The sequence below is a fragment of the Mus pahari genome, chromosome 1, assembly GCF_900095145.1.
Source record: "Mus pahari chromosome 1, PAHARI_EIJ_v1.1, whole genome shotgun sequence".
In the NCBI taxonomy this organism is placed as follows: domain Eukaryota; kingdom Metazoa; phylum Chordata; class Mammalia; order Rodentia; family Muridae; genus Mus; species Mus pahari.
In genome coordinates this window covers 116,186,530-116,201,519 of record NC_034590.1, presented here as the reverse complement: position 1 = coordinate 116,201,519, position 14,990 = coordinate 116,186,530, and the positions used below count along the sequence as shown (strand labels likewise).

The 14,990-nt window shown below is 41.4% G+C and overlaps 1 protein-coding gene across 6 annotated transcripts in view; it reads left to right on the top strand.

Annotated features, from left to right (window-relative positions):
* LOC110336245 (RNA-binding protein 14) overlaps positions 1-14,048 on the top strand; it is a 29,436-nt gene extending 15,388 nt beyond the window's left edge. The window contains exons 1-4 of one of the 6 annotated variants that reach the window (XM_021218702.1): positions 2,404-2,597; positions 3,625-4,047; positions 8,478-9,162; positions 10,960-12,249. In XM_021218702.1, coding sequence (XP_021074361.1) covers positions 3,636-4,047; positions 8,478-9,154 — 1,089 coding nt within the window. In that variant the 5' untranslated portion in view covers positions 2,404-2,597; positions 3,625-3,635 and the 3' untranslated portion in view covers positions 9,155-9,162; positions 10,960-12,249. Of the gene's footprint in view, positions 1-2,403; positions 2,740-3,624; positions 4,048-6,258; positions 6,969-8,477; positions 9,163-10,959 lie in introns of those variants that run through there. The other 5 variants (XM_021218697.2, XM_029545986.1, XM_029545984.1 and 2 more) reach the window with 5 other exon arrangements.
* The last annotated feature ends 942 nt before the right edge of the window (positions 14,049-14,990 follow it).

The following is a 14,990-nucleotide window of genomic DNA, read 5'->3' as shown; positions in this document are numbered from 1 at the left end:
GGTGGGGCGATGGGGGTAAGATAAACAGTTTGAATTAGGTACCTTAATTTTTTTTTTAAAGTGAAAACACCAAGTTTATATAGTTGTATTAACCTGTATTTGAGTAAATAGACATTAATATGAAGACACAGCCTCTTTACCTAAGGCCTCATTTTGCTGCATTTGTCAAAGTTAGGATTAAAAAGCCACCTTTGAGTTGATTACCAGCTTGGAAAGTTGTTCTAGATGATATAGGGGACAAGAGTATGTTTACAGTACCAATAATTTTTTCCCTTATACTGGGATTTTAAACAACCCCATATGTTAGGCAGTGGCCCTTATTGAGCATATATATAACCTTTTCAATCAGCAGCATATCTACGTTACTGAAAATTCAGTCCCTTATGGTTATCAAAAAGTTACCTCATACATTAGTTTCTTAGTTAACAAGTATTTGAGTGTCTTTCATGTTATCAGGGTAGTTCCAACATTGAGGCCATATAATACAGAAAGTGAACAAGATAGTTTCAAATGATAGTATATTATTTGTGAAAGTAAATAGTTATAAGTCAGGGTCCATGACTTTAGATGGATTGGCCAGTAAAAAATTTGAAGAATAATTATTCTGAATAGGTAGAGACAATAAATCCAGTCAATCTGGAGGACTGGTAGTAACTAAGGAGACTGAGAATGTAGCAGAACCTGGATGGGTAAATTTGTTAGACCACAAAGCTTGGATCCCCCTCCCTGTTTTTCCTTTAGACCAAGTCACACTATATAGGCTTGGCTAGCTTGGAACTTGCTGTATAGCCAGTCTGGCATTTAACTCAAGTGCTGGTATTGTCTGGAGACTGACTATTTCCACTTGAGGATTGGTCATAGGGTGAGGTTTGGTTGTCTTGATGTCTGCACCCTGGCGGGAATTGTGATCCCTTGACTTGTTACCAGTCTCTTCCCCTTCAAACTTGTAGCGATTCTAGTTTAGTGGAGTGAATTGGTCTTGTTTGCTATTGTAACCCCAACCCCCAGGAATTTTGGCATATGAAAACTTAGATGATTAAACTGAGAGAAAATGATTTCTATACCCTATGCATTTCTTTATGCATATTGAAATGTGGCTATGCATTTTAGATCCCCTCTGAAAGGCCTGTGCAGGACAGTGGAACTTTGTTGTATTACAGATCTCAGGTGGCTTTTACTCAGTCTCAGGTGCCCCAGAATGAAACCATGGGCATAGTTAATGTTTTTAAGGGGCCTATTTCCTAGCCTTAAATTATAGACGAATTTTCTGCTACTGAAGCCAGTAGCTTATTTTCTGTCTCTGCCTTTTGTTTGGCTTTTTCTTTCTTTGGCAGTTTTGGGTGGTAGTATGCTCCATTTGTTATTTTACTCCTGATCATCCTAGTCTCATGAAGCCCCCCCCCCCCCGCTTTCTGCCTGTTCACATTTAAGTTTTCCATTCAGCACCTTTCACACTTATCTCCATCTTCAAAAGCTGCTTTGCAGAGGGTCATGACTAAAGTTGCTTGCACATTGAGTATGGACTTATGTGAAGCAGCCAGTGGGTGAGAAAAATGTGAGGGAATTGGACCCTGTGAAGAATGTTCCGTTGTATTTGTTTACAGCTGAATGTCACAAGCCTTTTTTCCAAGGTCAGTTTTAGGGAGTTTAAACTTAACAGTTTTGGCTAATGGAGCCCAATAAAACTAAACAAAATCAAATTTTGCTGTTCCCGTTTTTTGTTTTGTTTTTTGTTTCTTCTTTTGGCGGGGTGAAGTTGGGGTCGGGGGTGGGTGTCAATTTTCAGTCTGTGTTTCTCACCTTTTGGGGAGGTAGGAGGCTGTTTCCTAAAGGGAACCTTAACCCCAGTGTCTCCTAGGTCTCTGACCTCCCTATTGTCTGGGTCATTGAACTATTATCGAAGTTGGATCCATTGACTGTTTTAGAGTTTTAAAATTATGTAAAGATACTCATAATTTTGGGGTAACTTTGGGACTCAGAAGGACTAAATTGGAAAGTGGGGGTTGATTTTAAGTAGGGGCGGGAGCTTGGCTATTTATCATGGGAGGTCTGTGTAGGTTGACTGATGCAATATCCACGCTGTGGGGCGTGGTGACTCTCGGAGAGGGGTGCAGAATTGTGACAGAGCTTGAATTCTGTCAGGGTGTGCATGTGTAAGTGGCAAAATGTGAAAGCTTAACAAAGTTGGAGCCACGAAGCTACAGATTGCCACACTGAGGCACGGCACCTTGCTCATTCTGCCTAAAGGCTGGCCGCGCTTCGAAGAATTCCGCGTTTCTAGCTCCACCTTCAGATGGACCTCTTGCCCAATCAGTGGCTTCGGTTTCACTAGGCTGGGTGCTCATTGGTTTTCGTATAAAAGCTCCAGGTTACTGACGTTTCCACCTCTTCCTGGCCTCTCAGGTAATTGGCGTTCCGGGTAACCAATCAGGAAGAGGATCTCCGGGAACGCCAGCCTTTTACTTTACTGAACGGCCAATCCGGTGGGTAGGTTCACCCCTCTTTCTACCCAGAGTCACTGCCGTGGCCGCCGCCATTTTAGCGTTTTGTCAGAACCGTCCGCGCTGCAAGGAGGAGGACCTGCAGGTATCCATGCGGTGAGAGACTCCACGTTCTTCCACTGTGTCCTTTGCTCTGTTAAAAACTCACCCGACTCCCTTGGGTGTCAGAGTTGTCCTAGTGGGGTTGCGGTCTGCGCACCCGTCCCTGAGAGCCGACATCGGTCCTCGACTTAGTGCGGTAAGCCTGGAACTACCTTCCTCCAAGTCCCCATTCTCTACTCCCGGGATAGCTTTCTTTTGTCTACCTTACCCTCTGCTTTGCCCAGTCTCCTTCTTTGGGGTTTCCACCTATATAAAGCTTAGATTTATCTCGAGAATCTGTCATGCCAGGGGCATTGTTGGCCTCCTTACCAAACTGTAGCACCGGTCTTTGACCAGTTTTTCTGTAGGAGCCTGTAATGACATGCCCCCACCCCCACCCCAAAGGATTCCCCCTACTCTTGCATTTTCTATATTTTCCATGCTTTTTATCTGGTTGATCCCAGAACTCACTACTCCGAGTGAAATTCCGGAACGTAGTTACTCTTAAGACCCACTTTTCCGGAAATGGTTGCTAAGCGAGGAAGAGCTAATTTGAAGTAATTATAATTAGCAAGTTTATTAGTTAGAATCTTGTTTTCTAATGTCATCAAAGTGAGTAGCTTCTCAGTACCTGTAGCTTTTTTTTTTTTTTTTTTTTTTTGCTGGAAACTTAGAGCGTTATTGCTTTGAGGTGAGGGATGGGTAGCTCTGTGGCAGAATCCTTGCCTATAATGTACTGCGCTGTAGGTCTGAGCCACAGCACCACAGAATCCCCTTTGTCTACAAAAGTCTGCCTTGTTATAGTTTTCCTCTTTTATAGAACTTCTGGTGAGGAATAGAAACAGGCTCTTGTTGAACTCCACATTCGTTACTGCTTGGAGATGTAAGAGCATGCCTGTATACAGGAGAAAACTTTTGGGACTGTGTGCTAAAGTGAAAGGAGATGATGGGAGTCATTTATTTATTTGATTTTTCTTCTTTATTTAAATAGTTGTTATGGACTGGAGGTCTTCTCCTAAAAATCTTGTTTCTTTACTTGCAGGTTGTGTGGAGATGGTGAAGCTGTTCATTGGAAATCTGCCCCGGGAGGCCACAGAGCAGGAGATCCGCTCACTCTTCGAGCAGTACGGGAAGGTGCTGGAATGTGACATCATTAAGAATTATGGCTTTGTGCACATAGAGGACAAGACGGCCGCTGAGGATGCCATACGCAACCTGCACCACTACAAGCTGCACGGAGTGAACATCAATGTGGAAGCCAGCAAGAATAAGAGCAAAGCTTCAACCAAGTTACACGTGGGCAACATCAGCCCCACTTGTACCAACCAAGAGCTTCGGGCCAAGTTTGAGGAGTACGGCCCAGTCATCGAATGTGACATCGTGAAAGATTATGCCTTTGTACACATGGAGCGGGCAGAGGATGCGGTGGAGGCCATCAGGGGCCTCGACAACACAGAGTTTCAAGGTGAATCACTCTTTTGGTAGAGTGCTCAGTACAAGGCTGTTAAGAATGAATTGGTTGAGAAAAGGAAGGAATTGGGATGGAAGGATTTTATTGGCTGATGAAGGATGGGTGATACACTTGAACAAAAGGTGTGTGTGTGTGTGTGTTCATCAGCCTGCACATGGAGATCAGAGGACAACTTGGGCAAGTTTGTTCTTTCCTACCATTTGGGTCCCATAGATGGAACTCAGGGTAGTTAGGTGACAAGGGCTTCTTTTACTCCTGGAATAAAGTCCACTGACCCTCAACCTCTTTTTTTGTGAAGCTTTCAGAAACAATGCAAGAAATGTGCAATAAATTTCATAAAATGGAGAATGATGTTCTAGAGGGGTGGGGGAAAGCTTGGTTTTTATGTTGAGCCTTTTCAGGCTCTGAGCCTGTTTTGAAGTCCTTTCTCTGAAGACTTCACCTGCCCACCCCAGCCCCCCACCCTTTCGAATTGCAAGGTGCTTGCCTCTGGCTTTTATTGGCTCAGCACAGCACAGCATCACCATTGTGTTGCACTTGATAGAGGGAGACCAGAAGAAAAGGACACTTATAGGGACAGAATTCTGGGTTGAACTTTACCCTCTTGTCTCAGTTCTTTTCAGTAAAAATAATGAGCTTTGAAAGTTATAGGTCTATTTAATTTTGATGTACATTTGTGCCAAGGAGTTATATTTGAGAAACCACTTAGAAGATCCCCCTTCCCCCCCTTTTTTTTAAAGAATCTAGGGAGGAGGCATTGGGATTTGGAGCAATAATGGCATGTATTCCGGTTGGTTTCATGTGCATATAGGGGGCGATCGATTTAGACATCTTGGGCTAGTTTATGTGTTACCATGGAGTCCTGGTTAGCGGAATTGTTTATGCATGGAGGGCAGCTTGGGTGTTGATGTGCATTATCATCTGATTTGGGAGGTATTTTATTTTAAGATTAAAAGTTTCTTGTCAAGAGCGGCATTTAAAAGACTGTTGAAGCTGGGTGGTGTTGGAAAATGCCTTTAAATAGTCCCAGCACTTGAGTCAGAGGCAGCCTGTTCTAGTACAACCAAAGCTACAAAAAAGAAACCTGTCTCAAGAAAACAAACAAGAGCCGGGCGTGGTAACACATGCCTTTAATCCCAGTACTTGGGAGGCAGAGACAGGGGGATTTCTGAGTTTGAGGTCAGCCTGGTCTACAGAGTGAGTTCCAGGACAGCCAAGGCTACACAAAGAAACCCTGTCTCGAAAAACCAAAAAGGAGGGGGGAGAAAACAAACAAAAAAACCCAAAACCCTGCCAACAAAAAAATTGGTTGAATTGCCTGCTGAACTTTCAACTCCTTTCATCCTTTTAGATTCCAAGAGTCAAAACAGTTTTTCAACTTGCATATCATAGCAGTCTTGTAACTCATAGCTATGTTTCTTTAAAAAAAAAAAAAAAAACCAAGAAAGAAAAAAAATGAAGAAGAAAATTTATGCCCACATACAAAGATTTTTGAGTGTGGCCTCTAGAGGTCAATGAAGGCGGTGTCGGATCCCTTGGAACTAGAGTCTCTGATAGTTGTGAGCTATGAAATGATGCAGGTGCCGGGAATTTAACCTTTGCAAGAACAGGAAGTGCTCTTAACTGCTGAGCCATCCCACATATATAACTTTGTGTGTGCTTGAGTGTGGTGTGTATGTGCATACTGTGAGTGCAGAGACCCCTAGAACTATATTTCAGACCTGGGTTCTGGCTGTTTTTTCACAAAGCAGCGGCTAGTTCTTTCTTCAGTACTACTTCTGAACAGTGCTTTACTGCCATCATTGTTCATTTTCCTTAAATGTTTCTGAGAGTCTGACTCTCCACCCCCATGTGACAAATGCCCTGTGTCATGGGTATTGTTGTGTATTATTAAAATTGTCACAGGTCCCTCAGGTCTAGTTTGCTTTTTTCTTTTAATTGGAAGCTGAGAATTATTTTGTCAACAACTTAATTGGAAGCAAAGACTGCTTTTGTGGAGGGTCATGGTATGATACCTAATTTTTAGAGTTTTCAGCATTTCAATCACAAAAGAAGTGTGTGCTGGTGGCAGTTCCATGTGTAAAGGGGGGACTGTGTGGTGTGTTTTGAGGACAAGTGTTCTTGTAATTGGGTATCCGAAACTCTGGCTCTGATATTGACCTATGTCTGGCTAATTTTACACTATTTCCCTTAATATATTTTTAGAAAGTGGTATTAGAGATGGATGGAGCCCAGAGCATTCTGCTGCTGAGCCACAACTGGAGACAATCTCTTCTCCCCTCCTCTCTTCATTTATATTACCCAGGTTGGCCTTAAACTCCTGGGCTCAAGCCATTTTCCTGCCTCCAGCCTCTTCTAGGTGTGTGTCCCCCAAACGTCTAGCAATTCTGTTTCATTTCTTAATAATTGATTAAACCTTTGTGCTGAGTAATGTTATTTACCTGACTGATCTTTTTCCCTTTTAGTTTATTATAATCTGGTATATATTTTTTTGTTTGCCTACTTGAAGAAAATTATAAAAGATTTAGTTCCCTTTTTGGACACCAGAGTCCACAAATTATTAGATCAGGGCATTTATCAAATACTTTCATGTCTTAAATGTGTCTGTTGGTTTCTTGGCTGCATGTCTTTTCTCTAATTTGTTATGTACTAAAATGTAGTCTCCTGGGCACATGCCAGGGTAGTTGTTATGTATGGTTTGTACATAATAATTGCCTGTCTTCTTTTGATCTGTAACCTAAATTTATTGAGATTTACTGGGTTTGTATTTTGTGCCTCTGCTCCCTTTTCTAATTTTTTAGAATATAATTTTGATTTCGTATGAGAGATGATTTTATCACTTTCTCTGCTGCTGGAGCACCCATCTTTCTAGTCACTGTTTTGTTTGTTTTTTTCTTGAGACAAGGTTTCTTTGTAGTCCTGGCTACCCTGGAACTCATTCTGTAGTCCAAGCTGGCCTTGAACTCAGAGATATGCCTGCTTCTACCTCCCCAGTGCTGGGATTAAAGATGTGTGTCACTACTACCTGACTCTTGTCACCTTTTGGGGGGGGATTTTTTTTTTTTTTTTTTTTTTTTTTAATTTTGTAATCAGTGCTTGCATGTTTGTATTTGTACCACATGTGTGCCTGGCACTGTGTGTGTTGTCAGAAGAGGGTGTCAGGTACCCTGGAAACGAATTACAGGTGGTTGTGATCTGCCATGTGATTGTTGGTTAGAACCTGGCTTCTCTGGAAGAGTAGCCAGTGAGTGATCTTAACCTGCGTCATCCTTCAGGCCCCCTTCTCTCTCTGTTCACCTCTTTTAAGATGGGTGTTCGGTAAGTTGTATGTCATTACATTGTGAAGATTTTGCTGAACTTAGATCCCCTTTGAATTTATTTGCCAGTAAATTGGTTGGCATGATTAGTAGAAATTTCTTAGGTGAAAGATTGAGAATTTAGTTTTAACTTTTATCCTAAAAGTTAACTGCTTTTCTTTAATTATGACTTTTAGAACTATTTTTCATTTTTGGAGCACTTTCTTAAAATTTCACATTCTTAGTTTTTGAGACAAGCTATATGTAACTCAAATTGGGTTCAAGCTTAACTCCTCTGGCCTCAGCCTTCAGAGTGCTAGGAATAAGGCATGGGCCACCATGCCCAGCTTTTTTCATCTTCTCTCTTATACGAGAAAGCCCTTAAATTCTGCCACTCTGAGCAGTTTATTTCACTTAACATTGTTGGTTATTCTTTGAGCTTTGTCTTGTCCTCTTATTAAAATGCACGTCTTGTGTGTGTGTTGACAGCCTGCCCAGTTTCCTTTTGACTCTTACTTGGAGAGTCAGATTTTGGAGAATCCCTATTAGGATGATTAATTATCAGATGAGAGAGAACAATTTTAAAAGATCACTTCTACCTTATCTTGTGTCCCCAGACTTCCTTAATTCATGGCTGTTCCAAAAGATTCAGCTTGAAACTTGCTCCCAGGGTCAACTTTGGAACAAATCCCGATCATTCTTAAGTGATAACTTTGATTTTGTGGTGTTGATGCATAACATTGGCTCAGAATTTTTTTCCTGTTCAATGGAATCAGTCTTGATATAGAAGTTGAGAGATTGGAGCATTCTAGTTTGAGTTTCTTTTGTATTGGGCCCAAGGGATAGGTATTTGTCCAGTTGGCAGTGGATGAAATTTCTTTTCTGTGTAGGAGTAGAATTCTTAGTAAGCTAGTGTTAGTGATTATAATATTTCTTCTTCATTTGCTTGATCTTTGCTTGAAATCAGGTCATTTATATCAAGTCCATATTTTGGACTTTCCCCTCCCCAATGAAAGTCTTTTTGTCAATTTGGCACACATCAAGAGTTGTTTAGGTGACCAGTGACTGGGGTAGAGGTTTGGGCTATTACTTTGTGATAGCAACCCTTCTTGCGTCTGTTTCTTCAAGGCAAACGAATGCACGTGCAGTTGTCCACCAGCCGGCTTAGGACCGCGCCCGGGATGGGAGACCAGAGCGGCTGCTATCGGTGCGGGAAAGAGGGGCACTGGTCCAAAGAGTGTCCAATAGATCGTTCGGGCCGCGTGGCAGACTTGACCGAGCAATATAATGAGCAGTATGGAGCAGTGCGTACGCCTTACACCATGAGTTATGGGGATTCATTGTATTACAACAACACGTACGGAGCGCTCGATGCCTACTACAAGCGCTGCCGTGCTGCCCGGTCCTATGAGGCAGTGGCAGCTGCAGCTGCCTCTGCGTATAGTAACTATGCAGAGCAGACTTTGTCTCAGCTTCCACAAGTCCAGAACACAGCCATGGCCAGTCACCTCACCTCCACCTCTCTCGATCCCTACAATAGACATCTGTTGCCGCCTTCAGGAGCTGCTGCAGCAGCAGCAGCAGCAGCTGCTGCTTGTACTGCAGCTTCTACTTCATATTACGGGCGGGATCGGAGCCCCCTGCGTCGCGCTACAGGCCCAGTCCCCACTGTTGGAGAGGGCTACGGTTACGGGCATGACAGTGAGTTATCCCAAGCTTCAGCAGCTGCTCGGAATTCCCTGTACGACATGGCCCGGTATGAGCGGGAGCCGTATGCGGATCGGGCGCGGTACTCAGCCTTTTAAAGTTTGAGGTGAGAGGGGGGGGTCACCTGTTGGTTTTGCCATCCCTCCTGTGGCCTGAAAGGTTCCAATTACGCTGCTTTGCTTGCTTGCTACTGCAGGGCTAGGGTGAGGTTACTAGCATGGTTCAGTATACAGACACATCTTTAAATGCTAAAGTTTGAGGTAAACATCCTTTGCTCTAGTGCCTATTTTTTCCACAGCTTTTAACAGTGGGGGTCATTCTCATTGTAATTGTGTCTGGAAGAACAAACTGGTATACTGGTGAATCTTGGGTCAAACCTGCATGTGGTAATTTGATCTGGGATCTAGATACTCAGACTTAGGTGCACTCCTTCTCATAGTCTGTAGAATTTCTTAGCTGTGGGGCATTAGTTTTTTCGAGTTGCTGTGATCCATTATGCTTGGAAAGGGTCTGACCACTAATAAAAAAGCTCATAATTAGTTAACTGATTATTGTTCAAGTCCTATGAAGATCTTCAAAATGTAATCATCTTAATCTTGAATATATTTCTCATTCTCAAAGGTCTCTTAGTCTTAGGCATTTAAAGAACTTAATTAGTGATAAGCTGAGGCAGAAAATAGTAGAAAACACTTCTCATAGAGTAAAGAGTCTGGCATGAACTTCAAAGTCCAATTAGCTGCTCAGTGTAGCTTCATGTCCTTAAGGGTCTGCTTTTGTTATCTTTTATTCTCTTGTGTTGTAGCTTCTTATTTTATTCAGATTTTTAATTTTTGACCCTGGGTTTGACATCTTCCACTTAAGGTAATATGGCAGTATAAATCTGTGTGCATACCTGTTTATTCATTGGTAGTGATTAGGATTAGGAACTTTACCATGAGCACATCACTCCCTCATCTAATTAAGGACATTACTCAACAACTTCACCTTTGTCCATTTGACCATGACCATGACAGAGTCTAAGTTTGTAGTCTAACCTGGCCTCGAACACAATTTTGGCAGTCTGCTTTCAATCTTGAGTGCTGAAATTATAGGTGTTTCCCACCATGGTGGTGCTTCTGTTTTGACTATATTCTCTTTTTGATGATGCTTGTCAGCTTTGGTCTTGAGGTTTGTTTTGTTTGTTTGTTTTTGAGATTGCTGTTGTACTTGGTAATTTTCTTTTACTTTTGAGGATCCCTACTGTGTTCCTGATACTTGCCATAGATCCTTAATCTTTTAGTACAGATACTTTGTCATCTTTCATATTAAGGCAGAAGATATGTGGCTTGCCCAGGTCCATTGGATAGGAAATTACTTATTGGGTTCATTTGACTAGGATTGTGCTGGAAGAGAAACTTAAGTGATTTGATGTAGCTTACATCTTTTAAAAGTTGATGTATAAACTTTCAAACATGTTCAGTGTCCTTGGCAATAATTCTTATATTGAAACATACTGACATACTGTTTTCTGACTCTCTACTCCAGGGGCTAATTGGAACTTTGTTTGTTTTTTGTTGTTGTTGTTGTTGTTGTTTTTTTTTTTGTTTGCTTTTGCTTTTGTTTTTTCTGTTCCCTGATGACTTTGTGGAATTACCGTATTTTGGGAATGCTAATAATGTTAACATTGAAAGATTTGCTGTTTCATTTGGAGAAAGGCCTTTGCTGGGGACTGTTTAGCCTTCCCAGTGATTCTCTCACCTTCAAGCTGTTCTCATTTTTAGAAATTGTTTATACTAGGGAAGGGTACAAGTAAACTTAAAAATGAGTTATTAAGGTATGATTTTGTAAGATGTTCTTTGAAGTTCTAGGTGGGAAAGCCCTTTTGAGCTTTGCTGTAAAGCCCCTGTACTGTGCTCTCTTTCAGGTGGGATGTGTGTGGGCTGAAATTCCAAGCTGCGTTGTGCATGAGAATACACCCTTCGTGGTACCCCATCTCCGGGACGTTCTCGGCTCTGTGCATTCAGTCCCTCAGGAACCATGGACCTTAATTTACCTTGTTAAGTTCTTTCTCTTTCCTATTCTCTCTCCTGCTCAATTTCTCGTTCTGTTTGTTCTTCTGTAGCTTCCCATTTGAGTTCTGTTTTCCCAGCATGCCTCCTATGCAGAAACTGGTGGGGGCTGTGCTTGTCTCCTCCCTCCCTCCCTTCTGACTGCAGTCAGTGGGTATTGGATTTGGGAGTGATCTTGATGAGAATCACTGCTCCTCGTTTTCTATTTTGGCCCAAAGACTAGACTTAGAAATTTGGAGCACTTTCCAGTAAAATAAATGGTTTTTCAAATTAGGGTATGTGTGCTTTGAGAAAGTTCTTGTTTGGGCTTGTTTCTGGGTTCTTTGTTTATTTGCACCCTGAACAGAAGATGAGAGAGTGTTTAAAGTTTAAGCTACTTAGCTTTGGCTAACACTGAAGTTTTTAAATTTGCTTTTTAAAATAGTAGATGACTTTAGGTACTAAATAAAAAAGAGATCATACAGAACTCAAGTAGGCATCTTTTTTTCAATGAAGACATTTCCTACTGGTCTACTTTTGTTGAAGCCAGTTAGCTAGTGGTTTAGAGCTATAGATCTTTACTTGCTGGAGAACTGATCATTGTGTATACTTGAATCTGCTGTTAACACTCAGTAAACATATCTCCCTTGACTTATTTTCAGGAAAAAGGTGAAGGTTTGAGGAAGAAGAGGTAGCTTTCATCTTTGGGAAAAATGAAGGTATGGCTCCCACTAGAGTTATTTAGCTACTTCATAGGCCAGAACTACCTCATGATGCATTTCACTATTTGTATAGTTCTGCCAAAATCAAGAGACTACATGAGTAGTTCCACAAGCATCTCATAGCTTGTACTTAATGCCTTTAGATGAGGTATAAAGGGCCCAGCAGGTCCTTTATAAGCCCTTGCTAAACTTACTGAGTCTTTAACAGTGAAGACAAGTATTTGAATGCAGTGAGGAGCCACTGTCTTAGTGTCATGTTTTTATTGAAACAATTTATTTTCCATGTTTTATTTTAACATATATAGGGCCACGTCTCAGAATCATTTATTTAGCCACTACTGGATACTTATGTTGTGTCAGGCATGGTTTTAGTAAAGGGCTCATTAATGATAAAAGGAAATAAGATGATAGAGATAAAAGATGAAATAAAGATGATAGAGATAAAAGATGAAATAAAGATTTAGATAAGAGCTGCTTTGTCTTTGGTGACTTCAAGTTTTTCTTCTAACTGCTTTTATCTGTCTCTTTGATTCATTCTAATTTATATATGGCTGGGATTGTGACAGCTCTCTGTGGACAAAGGTAACTTTTTTGTAGTGTGAGACCTGTGCTAGGTGATGTATATGTTCTTCAATTTTTCCAGGAAATGTTTTTCTAAGCAAATTTTTCCTTCCTGAGTTGGTTTTCTTTGCCACTGTCTTGGAAAGGGTCACACCCATGTTATTTCCTCTTTCTTTAATGGATAGATGTGATTACTGTTGTGCACGTAGTTTTCTAGCACAATTTCTTGATGTGATGGTTGGGAATGGCACAGTCTCAGAAGATAGAGACCTAAGATTTCTTGATTCAACAGGCTTGAGGATACTTTCACAGATAGTTACCCAGGTCCTGGGGATTTTAGAGCTTTTTTGGGGGATAGGGTGAGAAGCAGAAATAAAAGATAGACCAAGCCAGGCTTTTTGGTATATTCCTTTGGCTTACCTCTTAACACTTAGATCTGGGTGTGATGGTGTATGCCTTTTTTTCTAGCATTTGCAAAGTAGAGACAGGCAGATCGCTTGAGTTCAAGGCCAGTCTGGTCTACAGATTGAGTTCCAGGAGAGTCAGAGCTTCATAGTGAGACCCAACCTCAAAAATAAGATAAAATTGCATACAATTGGAGCATCCTATCTGAATGGATTGTTTTTATTGGCTTATTAGAATAGTCCTTGGTGATTTCTCACCATGTAGCTCAGGTGGTCCTCCTGCCTCTCACCTTCTGAGTAATTAGGGCTAAAGGCTATACTTTCTACATTCAGAGAGATGAAAATTTATCTGAATCATCTTGCTTTTTGTTTTATGAGAATTGATTCCTTTAACAACTTAGCAATGTTTTCATCACTTAGGTGTGGGTGGACTCAAGAGATTTTTTTTTTAAATGAAAGATATGCTTTTGCTACTTATGTACCCAGACTGGTTTTGAACTCTTCTGCTGTCTGCTTCAAATAGAAGCAGTTGGCAAGTCTGATGACTTGGAACCCACCTGGTGGAGAAACAACCACTACACTGTGTCCTCTGACAGCCACATGTTTCCTCTGGCACACATACCTGTGTATAACGAAGGGGAAAGCTATTGGCTGAATATGATGGCATATAATCTCAGCGGCACTTGAAAGTGAAGTGATTCAGAGTTCAAGTACTAACCATGTTACATAATGTGGTTCAGCAAGCAAAATTTCTTCTACTCATTGACTTGCTGGAAAACTCTCTAAAGTGCAATGGGAAAACATTGAGTTGAAAAGTATGAGTTGGGGCTGCTGATATAGCTCTGTTGATAACATATTCAGCATGCTTGAAGCCCTGGGCTTGCTCTAGCACTTGCAGAACTACTGATATGGTAGCATACTTATGTAGTCTAGCACTGGGGAGGTGGAAGCAGGAGTTCCAGGTTGTATTTGTAGCTATGTAAGCGTTAAGAGCCGTGCGGTTTTTCAACCTTCCTAATGCTGGAACCCTTTAATGCAGTTTCCCATGTTGTGACCCTTGACCATAAAATTTTTTTTGTTGAGGCTTCATAACTAATTTTACTAGTGTTATGAATCACAATGTAAATATCTGATAATGAGACCCCTGTGAAAGGGAAGGTTCTTCTAACACAAAGGAGTTGTGAGCTACAGGTTCAGAACCAGAGTTAGAGGCTAACCTATACTATATGAGACCCTGTCTTAACAATTTGTAGGGCTGGAAAGATGGCTCAGCGGTTAAGAGCACTGACTACTCTTCCAGAGGTCCTGAGTTCAATTCCCAGCAACCACATGGTGGCTCACAACCGTAATGAATGGGATCTGATGCCCTCTTCTGGTATGTCTGAAGACAGCTACAGTGTACTCACATAAATAAATAAGCCGGGCATGGTGGTGCACGCCTTTAATCCCAGCACTGGGGAGGCTGAGGCAGGCGGATTTCTGAGTTTGAGCCTGGTTTACAGAGTGAGTTCCAGGACAGCCAGGGCTACACAGAGAAACGCTGTCTCGAAAAACCAAAAAAAAAAAAAAAACAAAAAACAATTTGTAGAAACTGAATACAACTGATTTCCAGCATTAAAGTGGTTTGAACTTATTTTAGTGTAAGTTTCCAGGGAAGTGAGTGATCATTCCGTGAGGTTACACTAATGTGTAAGTAGACAGGATAGTACTGGCATGACTGACTCAGGAGTCTGTTTAAAGAAAAAAGACTTTATGGTAAACACTCTTCTGCTATTCATTTGTTCACTAACATAATGAGCATCTGTGAGCTTGCTTTGAACTTTACTGTTTGCCATGTGTGGAGTATGTAGACAATGCATATCAATAAGGGCATCAAGCCTAATCTCACTTTGCCTCTATTAGCTGCCTCATTCCTTCCTACATGTTCCCCAATCTTGGGTATAGAGACATTTGGTATGTCCTTGGAAGGAGACTGGGTGGCTGCAATGGTTACACTATTTTGTGTTGAAGGTATGATCCATTCTGGTTTCTAAGTAGATCCAAGATGCTATGAGGATAGTCAAGGAGTTCTCAAGTAGTGATAGACATTTTGTTTTTTGCACTAAAGTCTTTTCATAGGGTCACATTAAGACTCAAGAATATGCTCTTCCTCTGAGCTATACCTTGTACACTAGACCAAGAATCACTTTGAAGTTTTTTAGGACTCTTCAGAAGCAGGGT